The sequence below is a fragment of the Podarcis erhardii genome, assembly GCF_964252035.2.
Source record: "Podarcis erhardii genome assembly, chromosome: 2".
Classification (NCBI taxonomy): domain Eukaryota; kingdom Metazoa; phylum Chordata; class Lepidosauria; order Squamata; family Lacertidae; genus Podarcis; species Podarcis erhardii.
The window spans coordinates 42,785,606-42,809,296 of NC_138498.1; the positions used below are offsets into that span (position 1 = coordinate 42,785,606).

Sequence of the window (23,691 nt, forward strand, 5' to 3'; positions counted from 1 at the left end):
GCCGCAACCCCAGAGTCGGTCACGACTGGACCTAATGGCCAGGGGTCCCTTTACCTTTACCTTTAGGAAATGGATAATGAACAGTGGCACTGTTAGCCCTGAACTTTGGGGCAGAAAACAAGAGCCTCAAAATGCACCTGTCACTGCAACGACTTTTACTTCCTTTTGAAAAAAAACAACTTTTTACACAGGGGTGTATTTGAGTGCGCTAGAGAGCAAACCGACCTCTTCATACCCCCTCTTAAGTGATGGGAGGAAAAGAACTGACTAGGCATTAGGTGTCACAGCTGGAATGGGTTGCTTTTTTCTTTCATTCATTTTGAGGGGGGAAAGGAAGAAAAAGGTATCTCTTTCTTCCATTCCAGGTCGGTTGCAGAAGAGTAGGTGGGGAAATGAGCAACCAGGGCAGCACATGGAGACGAGAAAGCAGGGTGGCAGAGCAGTCAGAGGAACTCCTAGTGCACATCTTGCCCTGGGCTACCTCAAGCTTGGGAGCACCACTGTCAACAAGTGCTCACAAGTTCACTTATTTTCTTCTAAAATAAAACAAGACTTGCTCTTCATATCCTTTTGCTAGCACTTCCCCCTCCCTGCCCGGCAGAAGATTAAACAGCTGTTGAAGATCCAGAGGTTTTCTCATAAAACCTTAAGATAAAAAGTGTCCCTGAGCATACTGAAGGAAGCAATATATAAACAAAAGTATTAATAATATAATGAACAGCACTGTCAAAGTGTGTGACGGTGCTATCCTCTACTTGTTCCCTCTGAAATAAGCTCCACTAAGTTCGGCAGGACTGATTCCCAAGTAAGTGTGTACAGGGTTAGGATTGCAGCCTCAGAAATGCTTTCGAGCAAACAGGTGCAGCTTTCCATCAGGTCTGCTGATGGAATATTTTCTATTAATGCATGAACTGAAAGAGTGAAAGGTGCACTGTCACATTTATCATTAGAGTGGGATCTTTGGGGGAGATTGTGAACAACTGGCTGAAAAAGAACCACCCACCAGAAAAAATAAATATAAATAAACAAATAAACAAATAAAGTGTGTTCAGCAGGGATACCTGGTGATAGCTGTTGTAATCCATGTTCCCTGGGAGGGGAAATCCTGGGGCCAGCAAGAATTCTCCCTCCAACATTTCAGGCTTGATGAACTCTTCCAAGTAGGTCTTGCAGAGACGTCTGTCCCAGTCATCTGTGATGTGTCCTCCATACATGATCTCTCCAAAGAGGTATCGCAAATCGTCATAGGGAACCTAAACAACAATAGGCACCAGATCAGACCAAAGGCCAACCTAGTCCTGTTTTCCACAGGAAGGCAACTGCTGTTGTTCCCCAGCACCTGGTAATTAAAAGCACCATCCCAGAGGCAGCACGCAACCATTTTGACTAATCACAGGCTACAGGTTTCAGGAGGTGCTGCTTCCTAGGAGCGCAGTCACCATGCACCCTTTTAAACCTTAAGTCTCAGGAAATGCTTTCATGACACTAGTTACATTTTTTCTAACAAATTTAATGTAACACAGCAGTTAAAACCGCTCCATGCTGTACACAAGAGAGTCGCTCAGAGAAGCCCAGACTGCAGAACAGACTCTGTGTATATGTGTATATGTATGGTGAGGGGAAGGGAGAAAAGGTGGGAGGATTGCTACTTAAAACAAGGATTTTCCCGGTTCCCTAGACTGAACACATTTATCTTGGCAGCCAAACACTTCCAAATATTTTCTCAGAAATGCCATGGTGGAGACACACACAGGCCAGAAACAAAAATTCATTTGAATGGGGATTGTAAAATGAAAGATGTGCCCTTTGCTTGGAGCTACAGTAGCAGATTAGTCCCCAAAACAAAAAAGGCCACTGATTATCTATTAAAGACCCAGAAACAGGTTTCATGATTTAATGTATGAAATATATGACGCTGCTCACCTTTGAACTAGCCTCCAAGTAATTGTACAGAACGTTGACTGAAATGGTCAAGTCCCCAGTGTTAAAAGGATATGAACGATTCCAGCCCTGCGGCCCAAACTTGCGTCTTTCAGCTACCACAGCATGAAAGTAGCAGAGGGAAAAAAGGATGCTCTTAAATTCATTCTCACGGGCACACATCTCCAGGGTGTCCTGCAAGGCAAAGGGGGGGAGAGAAATAGGTGTTTTCTTGGTAAGCACCACGCTAGGTCCTCAGCAAGGGTCTCATGAACTGCAGATTTACCAAACACAAATACACACTGGAGCATTGGACTTGGGTTATCCAAGTACCCCCCCCCCAAAAAAAAAATTATGTTAGATTTATTTGTGTGAGAGGTTATAAGAGGGTCAGAGTTGACTTCCTAGACTTACCAGAATTATACCTCTTCATTAATCCATTTTATGGATTCTATTTTTTTAGGATATAGCCTATTTGTAATCTAATTATTTTTTTCTACTTTGAGAGGGATACAGTATTGGCCTGAATATAAGCCTCACTTTTTTACCAAATTCTCACTGTGAAAAGTTAAAGTGCGGCTTAAATTCGCGACCTTACAAAAACTGGCTTTTACGATATCGCTGCTGAAACAGACATATGGTAAAACGGAATGGGTGTGAGTGCCTGTGGAATTTTAAGGGAACAGCTTACATTCAGGTATTGTCTTTTTTTCTCCTCCCCCCCTCCCCCAGAATTTTAAAGGTGCAGCTTCTATTTGGGTGCGACTTATATTCGGCCCAATACGGTATTATTATCAGGCCAAGTAAATAACATTTTAATTTTTTCAAAGTGCTTTACATCTGATGAAAACCACAACTAAAAATATCCCAAACATAAATAAATATTTAAGCTTGCTTCCAGAACTTATGTAGAATAAGAAAGCATAATCCCACTTGTCCCATCTTTTCCTGTTTTATACTGTAAGCATTTCTGATGTGGCAGATCTTGGCCATTTCTGTACTTTGCCTTATAATGTGCTGCAGTCTGGATGACTGCAGAGGGCATATTCTTTTACTGTTTACTACATCTGGTCACCACACTTTCAATGGAATCAATCATCCAACAACAGAAAGGGCACCTCTGTATTTGACCTTCAGCCCAACAATACTGCCATCTTCAAACTAACCCCATGAATTAAAGAGAAAGGATATGCCCGCAGCTTGGAGTTATGGCCAGTGCACCTGGGCTCATTATGGCAAATTGCAGGACAATAGAGAGCAGGTGGGCCAGCCGGCGTCCATGGACTCTTGAGACATGGGTTTAAAAGTGTAACTAAGCGAGAGAAGCGGGAATTGACTTCTTTCCCCAAATTTTCCAAGCTCCAGGATGCAAAAGGGAGGGAAAGGCAGCTCTAAGACAAATGCACCCTGTCCTTATTTGACTGCACATGTCTCTCTAGCTGCAAACCCAAAACAGCAACATGATGCTGATGCAATACCAAACCACAGTCTTTATATAAAATTGATACAATAATAAGCTCTTTGTGAGACTCTGCTCCTTGCATTAGTTCTAACAGCAGCTCAAAGCAGCCAAATGAGGTGTGAAGCCACTGCTCCCATGTACAGCAGGATTTGGAGGATGAGATACATTTTGTAAGAATCCAGCCATTTCGAGAACATTAATTACTATCTGATTTGCAAAGGCAGGATGGGAATGAGGAAATCTTGAAAGTTCCACCCCCTCCTCTCTCCTGAGCCTGGGATTATGAATGAAAGTAGGTGAAAACAAAATAAGCCAGAGTTCCAGCATTGGTCCTCACCCAACTGCGCCTGCCCAGAGATTCCAGCTCTTACCCAGGAGAATACTGCAATGGAATGGCAAGGCCCATCATCAGAGTTCAGCAACACACATCTTTCCACCAAGGGAGTGAAGCCCCAGATCATGCATCCTAGGTAGTGCTGGCTTACACCTATGAGCAAGGGGACCCACTCCCTCCCATGTCCTCCTTCTCAGGATGGCCAATCAAGGCATAGCAGCCTTGCACAGAGGGTTCTTGCTGGTCTCCCTGCCAGTGGGAAACCATCACAGTAATGGTGTGACGAGCACAAAGTGACCATTTTAAGGGATGCAAGAAAATGCCTAAGTATGTACAGGAAAAGCTTTAAGGAGACTGCGAAAGTACACTAGCAATTTCACCAGTTTACACAGACACCGGCTCCAATTAGCAACGCTCAAGGACACACACAGCAGTACAACACAGCGGTGGAAACACGGCACTTGGTTTCTATCTCACTGAGTCTCTGTAAAGCCATTCTCAGTCCAGTGCACAGCTATGCATGTCACTCTGGGTGCATTGGCTAATTGCTAGGCTGATCTCCTTCCTGGCTGTTGTGGCAGAACACTGAGATTCTCCCTGAGATGGTGGGCCAATACCTGGTTGAAGTTGTCCAGAGCCTTGTGGAGGTTGGCATGCATTCCTGTTGGGGGCTCATTGGTAATTTTGATGGAGTTCTCAAGGATGCCCTGTGGTATGATGTGGCCTTCAGGTGAAGCCGCAGGCTCTGCACTAATGAAGACACGAAATGCAGGGTGACTGCCTTCACTGTGCTGCTCTAGCTTCTTCTCCAAGGAACTCAGCCACTTGGCCACCAGGTGGATGTTCTAGCAGGAGAAAAGGGGGTTGTTACTGCAGCTGGCTTGAACAGACATCACACAGACCCCTTCCAGGAGGTGAAATGTGCTTCATTCCCCGCCCCCGCCCCCGCCCCCAGCTTCACAAGCAAATACCTTGCCTAATAACCCTCAGCACTGTAATTCACTTCCACAGACATTAGCTGCACATAAAAAGGATGTGGATTTTATACACTTTGAAATGCAAAATAATCAGGACAAATAACTAGCAATTAAGGAAACAGCTCAGTGTGTTTGTTTTCTTAGGGATGATGTTATTCCATTTGTTAGAATAATGTACTGCTGGTGAAGGGACAGTATTTCTTCCAGACAAAACAAAGTTCCTGTATATACAACTGAAATGAAACTGCTTGATAATTTTCAATCAAATAACTCACCCTTGAAATCTGAGCCAGTTCCCAGAAAATCACATTTCACATTGTGCTCAACAACAGTGTAGGTGCCTTTGGGGTTTTTTTTTTTTTAAAAAAAACTGGTTAATTTCAGGCTAGTTGTGCCTCCCACTGCCAGCTGATGGTCACTCTCTTGTTAAAGATTTCATCAAAGGCCATATTGATGAATGAAGACATAAAAGTAAAGAGAAAGATGGGGGCGTCTAGGAGGATAGGGAACCTGCTGTTATAAATTATCAAGCTGGCATATCTGCCATTCCGCAGATACTGTATACTTAAAAGTTTTATTTTTAAAAACAAAACAAAAAACAACAACTGGGTAGAGTAGAGGATTGGGATGGAAGGGGTAGAAACTCTAGATGATAGCTGGGAAACAATCCAATGTACAATGCAGCGCATCTATCAGGAGATCCACTTGCTGAATTTCTGGTTCTAATACTTAAAGGTAGTGCTTTATTGACTGCCTCACTTATGTAAGCTGCTTTGGAAGACTCCATGTTGGAGAGGGAGAACTGGGATCTAATTTTTTGCATAAAGATAAATAAGAGGTTAATCTGTTGTTTTCAAGTGAATTGTAATGTTGTGCACTTTGTGTGTTTTAATTGTTTTATTCTTGGTACTTTAATATTGTCATTGTATTGCAATATTGTCATTGTGTTGCACCAGGGAGACAGAATAAATAAAAATAATGCAACTGTGCAGGAATGCATATGTGGGGACACACACATATCACTTCTCCGCCTCTCTCCCTGCTCAGTATGCATGAATGTGCAACACCTGTATCCACAGAGCAAATGAAATAAATAACAACATGATAATGGAAAGCTGGACAGGAACAGAAAAAGACACCATTCCTGGCTCTTGTCTAGCAATAGAGGTACAAATACTCCAAAATTAGTTAGGGTGATCCCAGATCCTTCCAGAGGTTAGCAACCCTCTTACTGATTCACCATTTTGGAATTACACTGACACATGGGTAGAGTGTAAAGTAGCGCTGTGTGTGCGTGTGTGTGTGTGTGCGTGTGTGCGCATAATACAACACCAGTTTGTTCCTTGTAGGCCTGGATACCAATTTTTTTCTATGCAAACTCCAAATGTTGCTATGCCACCACGGAAGCATCCAATGCTGCACAAATATGCTCAGCAGTGGCTCAGTAAAAATGTGGGTGTATGCCGCACACACAAATCAGTGCATATAGGAGCAGAGTTTTACAAAGTACTTCGCCATGTGCGCTGCTTGGATACACAGCCAGTGCACATGACTGAATCCTGGGCATGAACCCAGGACTGGGTGCACTGGATCAATTAAAGACAACTGGAGCAGGAAGAATAGCACAGAAAACATTTATGAAGCAAATGGAACACTGCTGTGAAATTTGACAGCACTGCAAGGTCTTCTTCACTTCAACTGAAGCTTCAAAACAGCTCCCACAGAGCCCTGAAATGCAGACACCTTATACTGCTCTCCATGCAGTAACTCAGACAGACATGAGAGATTCAGGTACAAGCAGGATAGTGTAAAAAGACCCCAAATTTCTATGGATAAAATTTGACAGAACAGAACAGGCACTCCCCACAGAGCGTGATGAAGATGGATTCTTTAGGAGATTGAACCTTTTGGCTGTTATGTAATAAGCGGTCTCAGGACTGCACCTTTTGCTGTAAGGATATGGCAACAGCTGTTGCTTTTTCTTCCCATTGCATTTAGGTGCTAATTTATTTATTTCTATTCAGTTACCTTGATGAGATGTGGCTGATTAATACTGTATGGATAGCAAGACTACTTTTGCAGCTTGTCGCTGCTCAAAATGCAATACATGCACAGACATCTCAAAACCCCACTACAGCCACTTTTACATTTACACCAATAATGGCATCAAGCCCATCAATTTGCAAAATTCAACTTCCTGTTCTGATTGGTAGAAGAATAATGACCTAAACCTGAATGGCTACAAGACCCATGGTGCTGCAAAGGACTTTACCAAGCTCTTTTAGTAAAACTACCTAAAATTAAACTGTTCTAGCTGGGTGCCCCTTTTATTTAGATCTTCCGATGATAAAAATCTCACCAACTTTTGTCTTAGTAACTTGCCCATAAGCCTAGAATCCTGTACACGCTTCCCTGGGAGTAAACTCCGCTGAAGATAGTGGGACTTAGTTTGGAGTAAAGTTGCATAGGATCACACTGTTTTAACATTCTATTTTCTTTAAGATAAATGCTTTGTAATATGTAGCCCCTTACTTTCTGTCTTATCCCCCAACACAGTGTTGTGTCAGTAAAGGCAAGATCGTGATCCACAAGCACCAAAGGTTCTTTTCCTGTCCGTAGCTGATAAACAGAGAGCTGTGTGCAAAATGCCTCTCAAAATTCTCCACTCTATTTGTAGCCAGAGAAACTGGGCAAGAGGACCATATCACTAAACTTCTCCAGGAGGAAGAGTAGTTCTCCCAACAGCTCCTTGGGGTGTAGCGGTGGGCAGGTGTACTTTCCCCCATGAAGGTCCTCCCCAATTGCTCCTGCAAGAGACAGCAGCAGCAGCAGCAGCAGCAGCAGCAGCAGTGTTGGCAGCCTAACCAACATTCTGCATCCTTTGCAGTGACCCAGACCTAGGGTTATCTCAAGGCCCTGCAGCGCGGGTGGGGTGGTGTCAACAAAACTGGGGAGGGTATTTAATTCTGCAAAGCTGCCTTCTTTTATTGGATGAGGGGGGATTAAAATCTCAGATATGTTCTCAGAACTTCAGGCTGAAGGCAGTAGCCTATGCCCCCTCCCTTCATCTTATTTCCGAATGCACAGTGGATTTCCTAATCCATCTAAGGCTTGAAATGTGCTGCATGCAATGGAAGGGTGGGCTTGGTAATGAAGCAACCCACAGGAGTTCCTTGTCATTTTTTTATGCAGGGCTGCTCCTTCTGGATTCCATGTTTATGTTAAGATTCATCAGAAGTACCTTGTGCTTTTTCAGTAAAGGTATTTTCATCACCCGTTCTGGACTTTGGATTTTGAAAACTGCGACAAAATGTGCATATACACACACCTTTCGAAAATTGAAACTGCCATTTGTGCAGCGCTAAGGGTGTGAGTAGGAGTGTGAGCATATGTGTGCATGCTCCTGTCAGGGAGACAGATTGTATATAGCAATCAAAGGAACGAGGATGCATATGTAACAGACTGGGAAAGAGTCCAAGGATGGATAACAACACACACACACACACACACACACACACACACACACCAACAATATGTGTAGGTGTTTGAATTTTCCTTTTTTAAAAAAAAGATTTCCAAACATCTTTAAGCTTGTACATCTTACAAGGTAAAACATGGATCATAAAGACGTAGGCGTTGCTATGGTAACTCCTGGAAATAGTACCGTACAAACCAGCAATTTAGTTCACCACAGATTCTCTCCCACACCAGTCAGCAGAGGTATACTGTAAAAGTACCAGGAGGTTGTCTTCCCCATTTTACAGACACTTTTCCAGGACCATCTTCCCAAGGTGTGTCACAAAGGTGGAAGGAACCCATTCTGCAAATCGGCAGGGTAACATCAAAGCGTAACTTTTGAGGCCTCCGATATCTGACTGGAAGGCCTTGCTGAAGATGCTGTGCAGTCAGCCGTGGCAGACAGATTGGTTCTTGCTGGCATCTCAAAAAGTATATTGCAGAGCTGGAAAAGGTGCAGAAAAAGGGCAACCAAAGCAATCGGGGGTCTGAATCAACTCCACTATGAGATAAGGCTACAGCATTTGGGGCTCTTTTTGTAGAGAGAAAAATGCAAGTAAGTAGAGATATTATAGAGGAGTATGAAATTAAGCTTGGTGTGGAGATAATACTGGAACCCAGGGTCATTCAATGAAGCTAAATTGGGAGCTGAAGTGGGAGAAAATAACTTCCTTACACTTAAACTATGGAAGTCAATAGAAATGATGGCCACCAGCTTAGATGACTCTAAAAGGGGTTTAGACAAATGTGATTCCCAGCAACTGGTATTTAGCGGTAGTAAATAGGTAAAATATAAGCATCATGGTTGTTATCTATTTATAGGCTTATCCTCAACAAATAGGTCTAAATTCATTTTAAAGCAATCCAAGCTTTTGCTATGTGCTTCTTGAAGTACAGGTAACTCGCATCTTATGTGAAGGTTCATATCTGGGGGTCCACATATAAATGCAAAAATGCATAAAGCTAGGAATCCCCAGAACTGCCCCTCCCCCTGCCACAAAGTGGTAGAGCTGCTTACCTGGCTTTGGGAAGCTGGTGCAAGGACTTTGGCAGGTTCCTACAGCCCTCCTGCTGCCTTCTCAAAAGCCAGTGCCTTGCATACCCAGCTTTTGGAAGGCATTGCAAGGGCTCTGGGATGCTGCCAGAGCCCTCACACCGCCTTCCCAAAGCTGGGTAAGCCCACAATCACAGCTGTAGGAGGGTGGAAATAAATAAACAAACAAAGATTGGGTTTTCTCTGCCCTCCATTTATTTATTTATTTACTCATTCATTCATTCACCACCCAAGTGGGTTGCCTGTACTTCCTTTTCTCTGTTCTGAATCTTCCAACATTCAATTTCACTTGATGACCCCAGGTTCTAGTGTTATGAAAGAGGAAGAAGTTTTTCCACTTTCCTATCCACTTTGTCTGCAATATATATAATTTTATGCACCTTTTTGAGGTGTGGTGACTAGAGCTGAGCACAAGTGTTGCTTCTCTACAGATATGTGTTGTGATAATTGCAGCTTTATTTTCCATCCGTTTGTTAAGGATCCCTAGCGTGGAATTTGTCTTTTTCCACAGCTGCTATACACTGGGTTCAGGGTTTTCACTGAGCTGCTTCCCCCGGCCTCCATTAAGCATTTGCATGATCCCCATCCACCCAAGATCTCTTTCTGAGTCACTCATTGGCAGTTCAGACCCTATTAGCATATATGTGAAGTTTCAGAGGCTCAGATCAGTTTCCAAAGCATGGCTCGCTATCCTGCCCAGTAGTTGGCAGAAGCAGAATAAATTATGCAAAATAAGCACATGCACATATGTGCAAATGCATTTAATTTGACTAATTTCTACACATCAAGGAATTCTAATTTGGTTGGCAATGAACCCAAGGTTACCTTGAAGGTAATTGTTGGTGGTGGGGTTTTTTTAAAGCACATAGCACATGGTACACAACAGTTCTGCCTTGGCTTGTTTGCGTAAAAAAACTCCTTACCCTCCACCCCAAGTGTTTGACATGTAATCCAATTATTTAACATGCAATAAGGAAAGCTCTGCCAAGCTTTTGATCAGTGCATTGCTCTGGTTGAGCAGCTCATTGTTATTTAATTTAGTACATGAACCCAGCTCAGTGAAGCAACAATGTATGAAAATGAAAAGGCACTCAGGAATTCAATTAAGTCAATCAACTGAGTGAAGGTGGTGACATTCTGACTAATGGATAAAGACTGTGGTTAAATTAGGACGAGCTCACGTCTGGACTTTTCCTGGTAAAAAATGGGATACAAACCAAAGTATTTGCTTTACTTTGCAGAAGTTACGACATTGCTTTTTCTGGAGTCGGAGTTTAAAGGAGAAAAAGTTTAGGCCAAGAGCTAAGTGTGGCATCAGTGGTATCACATGTGCAGCATCAGGCTTCATGTACCCCACCACACTAACAGCAAACAGCAATGGAAGCCTAGCTATGGCATCTCTCTCAAGGTACTCTACATGAATGCAGAATGTTAATGGGGACAAATACTTCTTCTTCCTTATCAGACAGCAGCTGCAGGGCACAAGATGAAAGCTCAACCATATTAGGTAAGGTGGGGGCATAAAGAAGCTTAGAACTGTAAAGTTGGAAGGGACTCCAAGAATCATCTAGTCCAACCCCTGCAATGCAGGAATCCTGCCCACGGTCACAGCCATCCCTGGGTGGGCTTGAAGAATCAGAGTTACAGACTTTGGGTGGAATTGAACGTCACATTAATATAGTCATTCCATCAGTGCAAGCATTCCCCGCTCCCCTCTTCCTGTACTCTCTGCTGGGAGTTCTCCTGACCCTCCACAGAGCAGATTTGGGGAGAGGTACAGATGGGGTATGGTGGGGAGGAGAGGGGAAATTCCCTCTATGCTAGAGGAAGTCCCTGCACTGGCTTCTGCTGGCACACTGGGCTAGTTGAAACCAGCTTTCCTGTTCAACTATGGACATTTGTTGTGTTTTCTTACTGCTTTCCCTTCTTCTGTGAAGGAACTGACTGTTTTCAATATTGATTGTTGTTTTCATTGTTTATCATACTTTATTGAAATTTACAGTGGGAACCCTTTTTGTGTAAAAGTTGACATAAGAGCATAAGATGAGCCTCCACTTCTTTTGAATTCTCTAAAAGAGGAAATGTATTTGACTAATCTTAAAAAAAAAACTATGTTGACAAGTAAGTGTCCAATCGCCAGCACCAGCTGCAACATGGGAGTTAGGACCCTACTGTGTGTTTGTGAGCAGCATATACACATTCATCTGGTTTGCACATAACTCTAAGTCATTGCTTGTTTAACAAACCATGAGTAAACACAAGCGTTCCCACAGACGAACAAACAATCCGTGCTCGTTTCTCCAAAGTTTGCTTCATTTTACAGCTGCTAATGCCTCATGCCTTTGTAGTTTAGTGAGCATCTGGAGTGTGGTGGTCAAACAAACCATGGTTAAGGAAGGGTGCTAGGTTCACACATAAGAAAAGCCCTGCTGGGTGAGGCCAAAGGCCCATCTAGTCCAGCATGCTGTTCTCACAGTGGCCAGCTAGATGATCATAAGCAGAACATGAGTTCAACAGAATTCTCTGTAATACGAAGCCATAGTTAAAAGAATCCAAGGTTCACAAGCCAGCAACAAATCAATGACTTCAGATTGCTGGGGGTTTTTTACTGCCTACAGACCACATAGTTAAATTGCTTTGCACATAATGATTTAATTAATTGTGGTTTAACATTATGTTTAACACTTCCCAGCTGAAGAACAAAGGAAATATGAAGAGAAACTGCAGCCATATAACAGATACTTTTAAGAGAGAACACAAACCTTGAAGAAAGAAAAATAGCTGCCTTGCTGCCACCTGTATTCAAGGGATCACAATTCCTTGGGCAACTCGAGCCCCTCATAGTTTGGGAAGTCAAATATTAATAGGAAGCAATCTCTCGGCAAATAAAAAAAAAAAAACTTTGAATGGTCACATTTACAGGATTCCATTCCTCCTCTCTTCTCAACACCAAGTCAAGCCCAGAACAAACTTTGAAGTAAAACCACAAATCCCTGGCTCAGTGTAATCCAGGTTTAAATCTATCAGCAATCACAACACTGACAGCATATACAGCACCTTTCCATCTCATTTACCATCTCTGCTGAGCCTGCTGGGCTGGAAGAGAAATGCAGTCTGGAAAGTGCACCAGTGATCAAATCATCCACACTTTGCAAACAGGGGAAACAAGGCACTGAGGAGATGCCTGAGTTCCTCAAACCTGGGCAAACAGCTAGAGAAAGGGATTAGAATTTGCATACTGTTTTATCTGGTTACAATTGAACTTATGAAACAAGCTGCCCTTTTAAGGACAGTGAGGCATTTTTTGCAAGAACTAACAATGAGGGTTGGTACCCCCAGGCACCTTGCATCAGATTCCTCTGACTGCATCAGATTCCCCAGTGGAAGAGCCTGGGCAGGGGAGGAGGCAGGCAGGAAGTAGCTCCATGATGGTGCTAGGCATTTTAGACTGAGCAAAGTATTCTGGAAGCCCTGCATTAAATAAAGTACCCAACTTTTTACACTGTCATATAGCAGCTGGATCCCATGTATGTCTTGCGACCAGACATCCAAGAACACCGACAAAATCTGCATTCTTTAACTACTGCTCCTCTGGTGCTTAGTGGGTAGGGAAATGCAAAGTTTTCTGTGGGTGAGAATCTTGTTTGAAGCGGGTCTTTTGTCCAGGAAGAGTATCCTGCTGCAAGTATCTTGCCTAAAACACCTTCCAAACATTGTCAAAATACTGTTAATTGGCAAGCTGTCCTTGCAGTTGTTGGGCAAAAATGACTGATTTTGCCTTTGGCTTTTACTTTAAAAATCTGAGACATTCAAATGAACTGGCACCTTCAAGTGAGCAGCGGAAAGCTCAGGAAAAGGTGGCAACTCGTTTTGGAGTAGCGCAAGTGTAGAAATTGGTACTTGTAAGAGAATTCGACATCCTGAGCAAGTGTCTACCCTCTAGAGCTCTGGAAATAAGTGGCATCGCCTGACTAAACACCAAGAGCTGGAGAGGCTGCAGAGCCGGGTTTCCAGTTGCCAGAGGATGGGACTTCAGTGCTACACACCTTATTGCTGCTCCCCATGCCCAGCAAGAACAGCAGCTATGAAAAATAAGTATAGATATGCAAATGAGCTCAATTTGCATACAGATATTGCAGACTCCGTATTTTCTTGGTGTGCAATTTAAGGCTATGCTGGCACAGGTGGGTGTGGGTGTTCATATACACTCTTACACAGTGCACACAGCAGTGGCCATTAGGACTTGCAACCCTTGAACTGACAACAGGCACATCTGTCTATAACAAAACTCTGCAGTAAGCATTTAGGGCAAGCCTGAGGAACCTACAGCCCCTCCAGAGGTTGTTGGATTCCAGCTCACTTAAGCCCCAAGACAGCACGGCCTATGATGGGGAATGATGTACGTTGCAGTTCAACAACATCTGGAGGACCACAAGGACCAGGTTCCCAGAACATGAAACAAACACACACCTTGGTACTGTGCTCAAAGGGTCAGCTGTGCACCCATGAGAGATGTCACCAGACATGGTCTTGCTGCCATTTCAGTGAAAACCCACACAAAATCTGCAAGCTGCAACAGTGACTAAGCTCAATGTAATTGGCCTTACTGAAAAGCAGCTGACTTGTCATACTGCCAGCCTGTTCCCTACTTCAAAACCAATCATCAGTTGCTGCTGATTTAACCTGTTTCTGCAGCAGTTGACTCAGAAGCAAGGAGTGGTTTTCCTGAAAAGAAAGAGAGATTATACCTGCAAGATAACCCAATGTCCCTCTGCTGCAGCAAGGTCCAAGGCTTTCTCAGCCACTACCTCCTGGCCTTGTCCAAGCGACACATTGTGGAAATTCCTGTTGTTAAAGGTGTAGCCAAGTTTCTTCCCTGAAAGAGGAAAGTAAGTATTTTCAGCACAATGAAGCACACAGCATCACAGCTTGATCTCAGGGTGCTTCTTGATGGACGTTTATGGTAGAAACAGTGCTACGCATGTGCACAAGTTTCTTGCACCATCTACATGACATCATCATCACATTATCAGCCCTTCCTTTTCTTAAGTTTAACCTAGGATTTCATGTTAGCATGGAAAATCCAGTAAGTAAAAATAACCCAATGAGCATTCACAGTCACCATTGGTGTAGAAGCTAGTCCATTTTTTTTCCTTTAGAAGTTTGTGGTGTGTGGGGTCATGTTTCTGTGGGTTTCCTTTATTGCCACACCCCAACTTCCACATGCTCCTCATCTGAGCACTGTGCACATGCCTATTTCCACTGATTGCCAAAGGCATGCTGTTATTTCAACAACCCAGTTTGGAGAAGCTATGCGCACATGTGGGGCACTACTTTGAGGACCAAGAACATAACAGTTGTTGGGACTTTACATTTTTAATAGTGAGGTATTATGCAAAACCTCTCATCTTTATCATAATTTCAGCACAGCTAAATATAAGCCTTGCACAATACCTTGGTATAAAAACATATATTTTTTAAACAAAACCAAAGGGATGTGGATGTTACCCCACTCCCAAATACACACAAACATCCACAGGAAGGATGGGTGGGGGGAATTAAAAGTGTGTGGGCATTACAGAAATGTCCGTGTGAATGTCCAGAACAGGAAAATGTAATCAAGGGCACAGAAGAAGTCATTCAGGGGAAGAGCCAGAACACACAGTGTGGAAACATTCTATCAATGGCTGCCCATTGATGTGGATGGAAAACAATGGTTATAGCTATGGAACTGCACATGTGGACCCTTGTGTGCCAGTTGCACACACAGAAAAATCAGGTCTGAATGACCTATTTGCAACATATCAACCCTTGTCTGGAAGCACCCTCAAACTTGATCTTAAAAAGCCATAGTACCTACGAAAACACACACACTAGCCCAGGGTCCCATGCAGGGTACATAGGGGGCTAGGGTTGTTAAAAGCACCTGAATCACTTTCTGTTATCATCAGCTTAACTTAAGAATCTTACTGAAGGTGAGCTGGTGGAATGGAAGAATCCTGTTAACTATAAAAGGTAGGGAAGGTAGCTGAAACAGCACTGCTCTGTAAACATATGCTGTAGCCAGCCACATATTTAAGGTTTGTTCTTCAAGCTATCACCAAGATGGGCAGGAAAGAGCAGCACCCACACATACCCATGATATATATAGTCTGTGGCAACCCAATCAACGTGCATTAGGATCCTGAGATTGAAATGACAAAAAGCTAAATTTCTCTTTTGTAGTTGAATAATAAACGCTCCCATCAAAATCAAACTCTTAAGTGTGGATCTACACTGTACCTGGGAAATAATGGGAATGTGCCATAGGGCATTTTCACACATAAAACAGACAACTGCAAGGATTTGTAATGCAAACCTATTTGTATGCTGAGCATTCTGATTTGCATATGCAAACACCTAAGGCAGAATTCTGGCACCACTGCTTGGCACAGAAACTGTGCTTTTCCTCTCTCAAAGGCACTGAAGTTGCAAGTTGAATAAACAACAGAGATAAAAGGAAGGATTACAATACTCATGGTTATGAATATGGCACCGAAATGCTGTGTGTTTTGCACACTCACAGGCTGTTATATCCAAGGTCTGTTGATAGAATCCCTTCCCTCAAGTCTCCAAACTGGGCCTTTAGGACTGGATAAAATCCTTCTCTCCAGTTCACTGCATGAAAATAATCATGCTTCATGCACTTCATAGGGATGGGCAAGAATCTGAAGCAAGGATGCCAATCATGTGAAGACCCCTGCTTGAACTGAATCTGAGATGGGCACAGTCTTACTCCTGCTTCAGTTCTGCTTGCAATCTGCAGCCCTTTAAATCGGCTTATGCTATAAATCGACATCTGGATCCATTTGTATATGGGGCGATTTGAAGGACAATTTCAACACAAGCTTGTCCAAGTGGCTACTAGAGCAGCTGGGATACATGGAAGCTGGAAGGAACAACTTAGAAGGGATGCAGTTCAGTGACAGAGCACATGCTTTTCATGCAGAAGGAACAATTCCCAGCATCTCCAGGTACGGCTGGGAGAGACACCTGCCTGAAATCCTGGAGAGCCACTGTCAATCATTGTAGGCAAAAGTGAGCTAGATGGACCAAAGGTCTGACTCAGCATAAGGCAGCTTCCTATGTTCCTATGGAAGCCAGACTGCTGTGCTTTAGTGTCTATCAGGTGGAGGAAGTCCAAAGTGTAGTAGATGCTAGCAAGTTGAGAAGATCTGGTAGAGGTAAACTAGTCCAACAAGAGGCATTCCCTGGTTGACTGGGTCATAACTAAGAAGAGCAGAAAGTAAGAAAGACCTTAAGGAAAGGAGGGGGGAGATGAAATAAAGAGGAAATGAAAGTGTGAGCTTTAAGTTTCTACAGGAGTGCTGCTAAAACTTTACTTCTTCTATGCAAGCTAAACAAGCAGACCCTGCCTGCTGCCAAGGGGAGATGGTTTCCCAAGAGTAAAGACTGCCCCACCAGAGAAGGCTTCCTTCTTTCCCTGCTGTAGCATGGGTTTGGTTTAACTGATGCAATTTCACAGAAACAATTTATTTACCAAGCTTCTCTACATCCTTCAGGGGGTCAACTCCAGGTGAGAGGATAAAGAACATCGGGGTTGCAGGTCCAGACTCCTCAAATGATGTTGCAAAATCCAGAGGTCTTCCTGCCACGTATTTATTCCCAAGCTTTTCTTCCACAAAATCTCTGTTGGAAGAAATTGCTGAACCAATTAATATTCAGGAAATACAATGCATTTATAAAATAGTGTGCTCTTTGACTTAATCAGAATTCATCTATATGGCCTGGGGATTTATTATCTTAGACCAAGTCTCAGAATGGAAAGAGAGAGACAGAGAATACATGGAGTAATAATGATGGCTCAGGAGCAACCCCAGACTTCAAGCATTCAGGTGGATAGTCTCTTCTGAAGGAGAGAATTTGTATACTGCCCTTGATCCAATGATCACAGGGCAGTTCACAACATGAAAACACAAAATACATAATGAAACTAAACCAAAACAAACCAATAATGCCCCCCTCCCCACAGACACATTTAAAAAGCCATAGAATGTTAATCAGCCAAACAGCTGGTTGAAGAGAAACATTTTTGCCTGGCACCTAAAGTTGTAATGATGGTGCCAGGCGAGCCTCCCTGCAGAGAGCATTTCACAAATGAAGAGCCATCACAGAAAAGGCCCGTTCCTATGTTGCCACCCTCCAGACCGCTCCTGGCAGAGGCACCCAAAGAAGGGCCTCAGATGATAATTGCCGGGTCTAGGTCAGTTTCTATGGGGAGAGGTGGCCCTTGAGGTATTGCGGTCGTATGCCATTAAGGCCTTAACAGGTCAAAACCAGCACTTTGAATTGGGCCCAGAAACGAATTAGCAGCCAGTGAAGCTGGGTCAGGATTGGTGTAACACGCTCAAACCCACTTGTCCTGGTGAGCAATCTGGCCACCGAATTCTGCACCAACTGGAGTTTCTGAACCGTCTACAGCTCATGGTTAGTGAGAAGAGCCCCAGTTTGAATGACATGAGCCTCAGTTTGGATGACATGTTAAGTCAAATGATGGCTTAGCTCAGCACAGTAGCAAGAAAGATTGGGGAGGAGCAAAGAGGATGCACATTCCTCTCCAGGAGCCTGCATGTTCAAATATTTTCACTAAACCATACTTTATCTTAATGTGTTGTGCAAACCAGTCCACCCTTTTGTTTAGTATGCTTAGCTCGTCTGTGCATCTCTCCTCCCTTTCACTGTGCAATAAAAATCTCCACAGGATGTTTTAAAGAAAACATGGCCAACTTGGATCTTTAGGTGTTTGGTACTTTCTCCTAGAACAAAAGTTTAGACTTGATTTTCCAACTTCCAAACTTAGTGATTCCATGATACATGAGTGCAAATTTAATTTTTTGTTCTTTGCTGGGATCATGTAGCTGCTGAAAGTCAAATCAGAACCTTCAAGCCCATGGACATTATCAAATGTCACTCAGTGGAAGACTCAGATGTTGAGCAACAAACAAGTCCTGATGGAGCAAAAGACCTTTTGCTTTATTTGAAGTACTTGTACTACTTTTACATGCCTGCCTGAAGTTTACATCTCCTCAGTCTGCTTCACTAAATAACTTATAAAGACATTAACAACCAGTCGCATCAGCTAAACTTTATTTATTTTTTTCTTTAAGAGAAATAGCAGGCACAATTTACTAATTGAAATAGCAATGAATTATGGAGTTTGTTTCTGCTAGAATGGTTTATTCTTAAAACTTGAGAGACAGGGGGCAGGTGTCTTGCACTAGGATGTGTTAAAATGCATGAGGCTGATATTAATGAAGTCACCAAGAGCTGTTGTTCTTCTCCTTGGATAGGCAGCATTTGTCTCTCTCTTTATGACAAAATTGATTGCACACAACAATGTTTTCTAATGAAGAAATATAAAGCAAAGCCTTAAGAGAATGGCAGAAGTTAAAGTGTTTTGTAGCAGGCAAGGATTTGGAAATAAATGATAAAAGCAGCAATTTATTATAAATGTTAAAAGATTGTCTCCCCTTTGCTCTTTTGCCCAAAGGATGGTTCGCATTGTATTAAGCATCCCACAAAGAGTTTTAAAGCATTATAAAGCATAATGAAACCCAATGATAAAAGGCAAAACAACTGATTAATTAAACGCAACAATAAAAGGCAAAATAATAAATGACAACATAAAAGTAGTTGCAGTTGTGGTTTAATAAAGTGATTGATGGGGATTCGTGTTAACACAAGCTTAGATTTGATTGGGGGCGGGGAGCAATGGGAGCAGGGGTTTATAATGAAATATCCTCCAAGAGATTTTGGAACTTTGTGATCATTACTATCAAATTATCTCATGCTGTTCCTGTATAAGATTGCCTGGCTTCCCATCAAGCACGGGTACTTTTTATGAAGTCAAGATTTGATGCAAAATAGCCTATAAATCAAACACAGTCTATGCTATTCTACCATTACTATTGGCTAGTAAGCCAACTTAAAAAACAAACAAACAGGAAAGTCTAAGTTAATGGAAAATTTGCATGCTTGTTTTCTGTCACGTTGCAAGGAAGAGCAATAGGGCTGCAAGTGTGGCAAAAAGATGTGTTCCTTACTACCCTGGTTTGTTTGAAAGCTGTTAGCCAGCAGTGAGGAACCTCCAGTCTGGAACTCAAATTAGGCCTGGTAGAGATCTGAACTAGGCTTGTGAGGACATCTTCCTCAAATCACACCCACCGTCAGGTGTGGGACAGGTAAAGATGTTGCTTTGATTGGCTGAACTAGGGAACCCATAATTAGGATTCGCATTAACAGATTTCAAAAGGACTGCCTCATGGCACCCAGAAGCTGATTGGCACTGGGCCTTTCAATGAGTTTTCAGCACCCATCACTTGAGATTATCTCCTTTGAAGGTGATTTATCAGCTAATGAAGAAATACACAGGAAGGTGATGGACAAAAGATGAAGGTCTCTGTATGAGAGGCAGGGCAGAAAAGATCCCTCAGGGTGGGAGGCTGAGGGAAGAGGGGGAAGCTCCCAGGTGAGAGCTGGGAGGGCTCATTCTTTCATGTTAAGGTGTAACTGATAAAAGGCTTGGTATTATTATCCTCTTTTTTCCTTTCTTCTTTTCTCTTTCTTTTCTCACTTTTTTGGTTTCTTCCCTAGATTTCTTATATTAGTTTGGCTTTTATTGTTTTTATGCTGAAAATTTTCAATAAAAATTATTATGAAAAAGATGATTTATCAGCTGATTGGCACTGACAATTCACCTTCAAAGAAATTCACTCTCTACACCAGTTACCACAGACAAGGAGCTTCTTTGAAGATGTCACTTGATGTCATAATCCCATCAGGTGATTGATAGGTGCCCCCCCACCTGTCATATTTGGTTCACCCCTCCTGTTAACCATCATTTCCTGGTCTGGATGAAATGGGATAATCTAGGTAATGGAGGACTTCCTGGTTTGTTTGCTCCCAAAGGATGGAGGTGTGTATGTCCCAAATGTTTGTTTCTGTCTCTGCTTATTAAGTCAAGATACAATCTTCGAACTCACTCATAAGCAGCTTTCAGGGAGTACAGAACTCTCTTTTAAACAGAAACAATGCAGAACAAAAACAATGCAGTTACCAAATACGACTACAATAAAACTAGGGTGACAGAAACATCAGGACAAATCAGGTTCTAATTGTGCCAAGCACTGATCAAGAACTTAGAGTGGCTAACAATGTTTGATTTCGGTTTCTTATCCTGAGCAAACTTTTTATTACCAAAGATAATTTTAGCAGATTGCACACACTTATCTATCTCCCATACAACTCAGTCATTCACAATGAATCGTTTTGAGCCCCCATTGTGAAATTATATCTTGTTTTATACTTGAAAATGACAATTATTTAATCTTACATTCAAATATCAATCTTTATTTTGTGTCATGTAAGGTAATTTGAGTATTAAAAAAACTTTAATTCAGACTGGCTTTTCCAATTTATTTATTTGAAAGTTTTAGGGTGTTTTGAGACCCCTTTAATTTGCAATACAAAGAGGTTATGCATGTATCCAGGTTTGGATGTGCTGAGTTCCAATTTATGGACAGATGCCCCAAAGGTAATGTCTGAAAGAAGGGCAGAAATTTTATCTGAAGTGGGTGAAAGGAGACAGGCTGAAACACCAGGATAGATTGTGCAACATCAGCATTCTGTAGATGGCAATCAATGTTGAAAGTGGTTGAGGTTAAATGGACATCACTGATTGATTCTGTTCTGATTAAGTGGAGAGTAGAAAGAACGGGAAGAAACTGCACTGTAGAATTAAGCAAGCTGCACTCTAAGCCAGGAATATAGATATACATGAAAACATTGAAGCACTTGTTCTGTGACATGTCTGGTGCTTCTTGGACACACTGTTGAAAGGTTTAGTTTTTCACATTACTCGACAATGCTTGACTCAGTCACCATGTGTACAGCACTTACCTGACAGCATATGTCATGCGGTCAGGACGTATGGCTCTCATCATACACAGCTGCTGCAAAGCAGACTTATTCTTCCATTCCTGAGGAAACTTTTCCTTCTCAGGGCATTCAGACTCCACAAATTTTTTCCAGCGTTTGGCAGAACCCTCAATATCCCGGTCCAAGTTGCGGAATTGTTCCATGGATGACAGTGCCTGGAAGAAGAGAGCGGGCCATTACTTAGAATGGGAAGCCCCACATGAATGGTACTTCCTGGAGCTGCTTCCTTGTGATTCAAGTGCCAGGAGCCCTTCCGAGGCCGGCACAATCTTTATTTTTCATTAACATATTTATTGACACCTATTCATAGATATATAAAAATGTATACCCATTACCCAGTTATCTAAAAAAGAACAAAGACGAAAGAAAGAAAGAAAGAAAGAAAGAAAGAAAGAAAGAAAGAAAGAAAGACGAAAGAAAGAAAGAAAGAAAGAAAGAAAGAAAGAAAGAAAGAAAGAAAGACGAAAGAAAGAAAGAAAGAAAGAAAGAAAGAAAGACGAAAGAAAGAAAGAAAGAAAGAAAGAAAGAAAGAAAGAAAGAAAGAAAGAGGGAGCCCTCCCCCCAAAAAAGAAAGGAAAAAAACTAAAGAAAAATAGAAAAGAGTAAAAGGAGTTTCAGCTCTCTGCCTGCAGCTACATATAATACTCATTCCTTAAAATCCAACTATTCTGTCTTCCATAAACCAGTATTTTTTTCAGCCTTCAAATCCCCATATCACAAGTTCATTTTCACAAAAGGTCCATAAGAAATTTCCAGTCCTGAACAAATGTCAGTAATGATTTTTCTCTAATTAAACATGTTGCTTTTGCCATCTCAGCCAGATTCAACCAAGGTCAGCACTATCATTCAGTACCCGATTTATATTTTTTTAACTAAGCATCTTACTGCACTTCTTTCTTTCAGGGGAAAAGAGAGTCACTGTGGGTCTCTGACATTTTTTTTAATGCTGCAGAATTTTATGGAATCTCTTTGCAAACTTCCTGTTTCTGTGTTGTTCTCCATAACACCCAGGCTTCCTTACACTGTTCCTCTGCTACATGGCTTTGGAATTGTGTATCTTTTTGCACAGGGACACTTAGAAATAACACCAATGCGTGAAAATTTAAAACAACCAACACACTGCTGAATCCTGCCCCCCGCCCTCCCGCCCTATCGCTAGGATCCATAGAACCAAAGCATTTCTTGCTTGCTTCTTCTTCCCAAAATGCCCTCTTAATTTATCACTCCACAAGAAGATGTGAAATGGATTAAACTACAATCAGGCTAAGCCAAAGGAATGAATCCTTCAAAAATATGACAGACATGTGGATACAAGCCAAGACTATATGAAAATGAAGTGTTTGGTAATAATGGTGGTCACCATAAGAAATACTGGAGAATGCAGCATTGGTGAACCCCCCATATATGTGAACATAAGCAATTGTTTGTGTTCTAGAATCTGAACATTTTCTGGCCTGCCAAGAACCTTGTAAATAAACACCTATCCACAACTTTCCATTAATCAGCAGTGGGAGATCAGAACAGCTACATGGTCTTATTTATGTTAGTTTTGGATCACTGTATCCTGCATAAAATGTGATCAGGATAGACAACTAGTACTTCTCAGGTGTTCATACACTGCAATCTGCCTCTGTGTTTATAACTTAAGAATATAGCATGGAAGGATCAGGATGAAGAATCTAACCCCACCCCTCTCCAGTATCCTTGCAGCTCTTCAAAGCTGACAGCTAGGAAAGAATACTGACATGGAGTGCTAAGACAACACCATCAAGCTAGAATGTAATGGGGCTCATACTGATGGAAAACTATTCCATTTGGGAAGCAAGCTGTTAACTCAAAGGATTGGTATAAACAATGAATTATTTGCTTTCCTCCAGACTACATTTTGTTTTATATAATTCGTTTGCTGGAGTTGGCTCTTTGTTTGGCTGCATTAACTGAATTATTCAACTCATGAGCACAAGTCTAATGAAAGTAAAAATAAAGCCATGATGGGTATGTAAAACTTCAATCAGCATGTCACGCAAGAGCTACATTTTAATCACCCTTATTACTATTATAACGTCTGACAAGCTCACTAAGTCTGCCCACGCCAATCATTTCTCAGATTATCTTCCTACTATGCAATTTCTTTTACAGAAATCTACAGCATAATTAATTTATATGATACTTTGAAGACATGTCCATGCCCCCATTCTAGACTATCAGCCCCGTCAATGAGCCACTGGTGAGTCTTAAAAGCTATAGCTCTAACTCTGCAACAGGAATTCAATGAGACTTCTACTGAATTCCTGAGAGGCATATAAGTGATCTGATCTCAATAAAACCAGTCATCTCTAAAGGATTTCACTTGGCCATGATTGGTAGGCAGCCTTAAGGGGGAAGGGATGGTTAGGCAAATACATTCCCTCTCTTACTGAAACTAGTTGAT

The 23,691-nt window shown here is 42.1% G+C and overlaps 1 protein-coding gene across 2 annotated transcripts in view; it reads right to left on the bottom strand.

The window, feature by feature from the left end:
• Positions 1-23,691, bottom strand: part of DNAH9 (dynein axonemal heavy chain 9) — a gene marked incomplete at its 5' end in the record, with an annotated part of 185,594 nt that overhangs the window by 13,542 nt on the left and 148,361 nt on the right. For both annotated transcript variants that reach the window (XM_081848623.1, XM_081848624.1), the window contains 6 exons: positions 1,062-1,253; positions 1,924-2,115; positions 4,334-4,561; positions 14,012-14,139; positions 16,804-16,952; positions 21,222-21,415. In XM_081848623.1, coding sequence (XP_081704749.1) covers positions 1,062-1,253; positions 1,924-2,115; positions 4,334-4,561; positions 14,012-14,139; positions 16,804-16,952; positions 21,222-21,415 — 1,083 coding nt within the window. The remainder of the gene's footprint in view (positions 1-1,061; positions 1,254-1,923; positions 2,116-4,333; positions 4,562-14,011; positions 14,140-16,803; positions 16,953-21,221; positions 21,416-23,691) is intronic.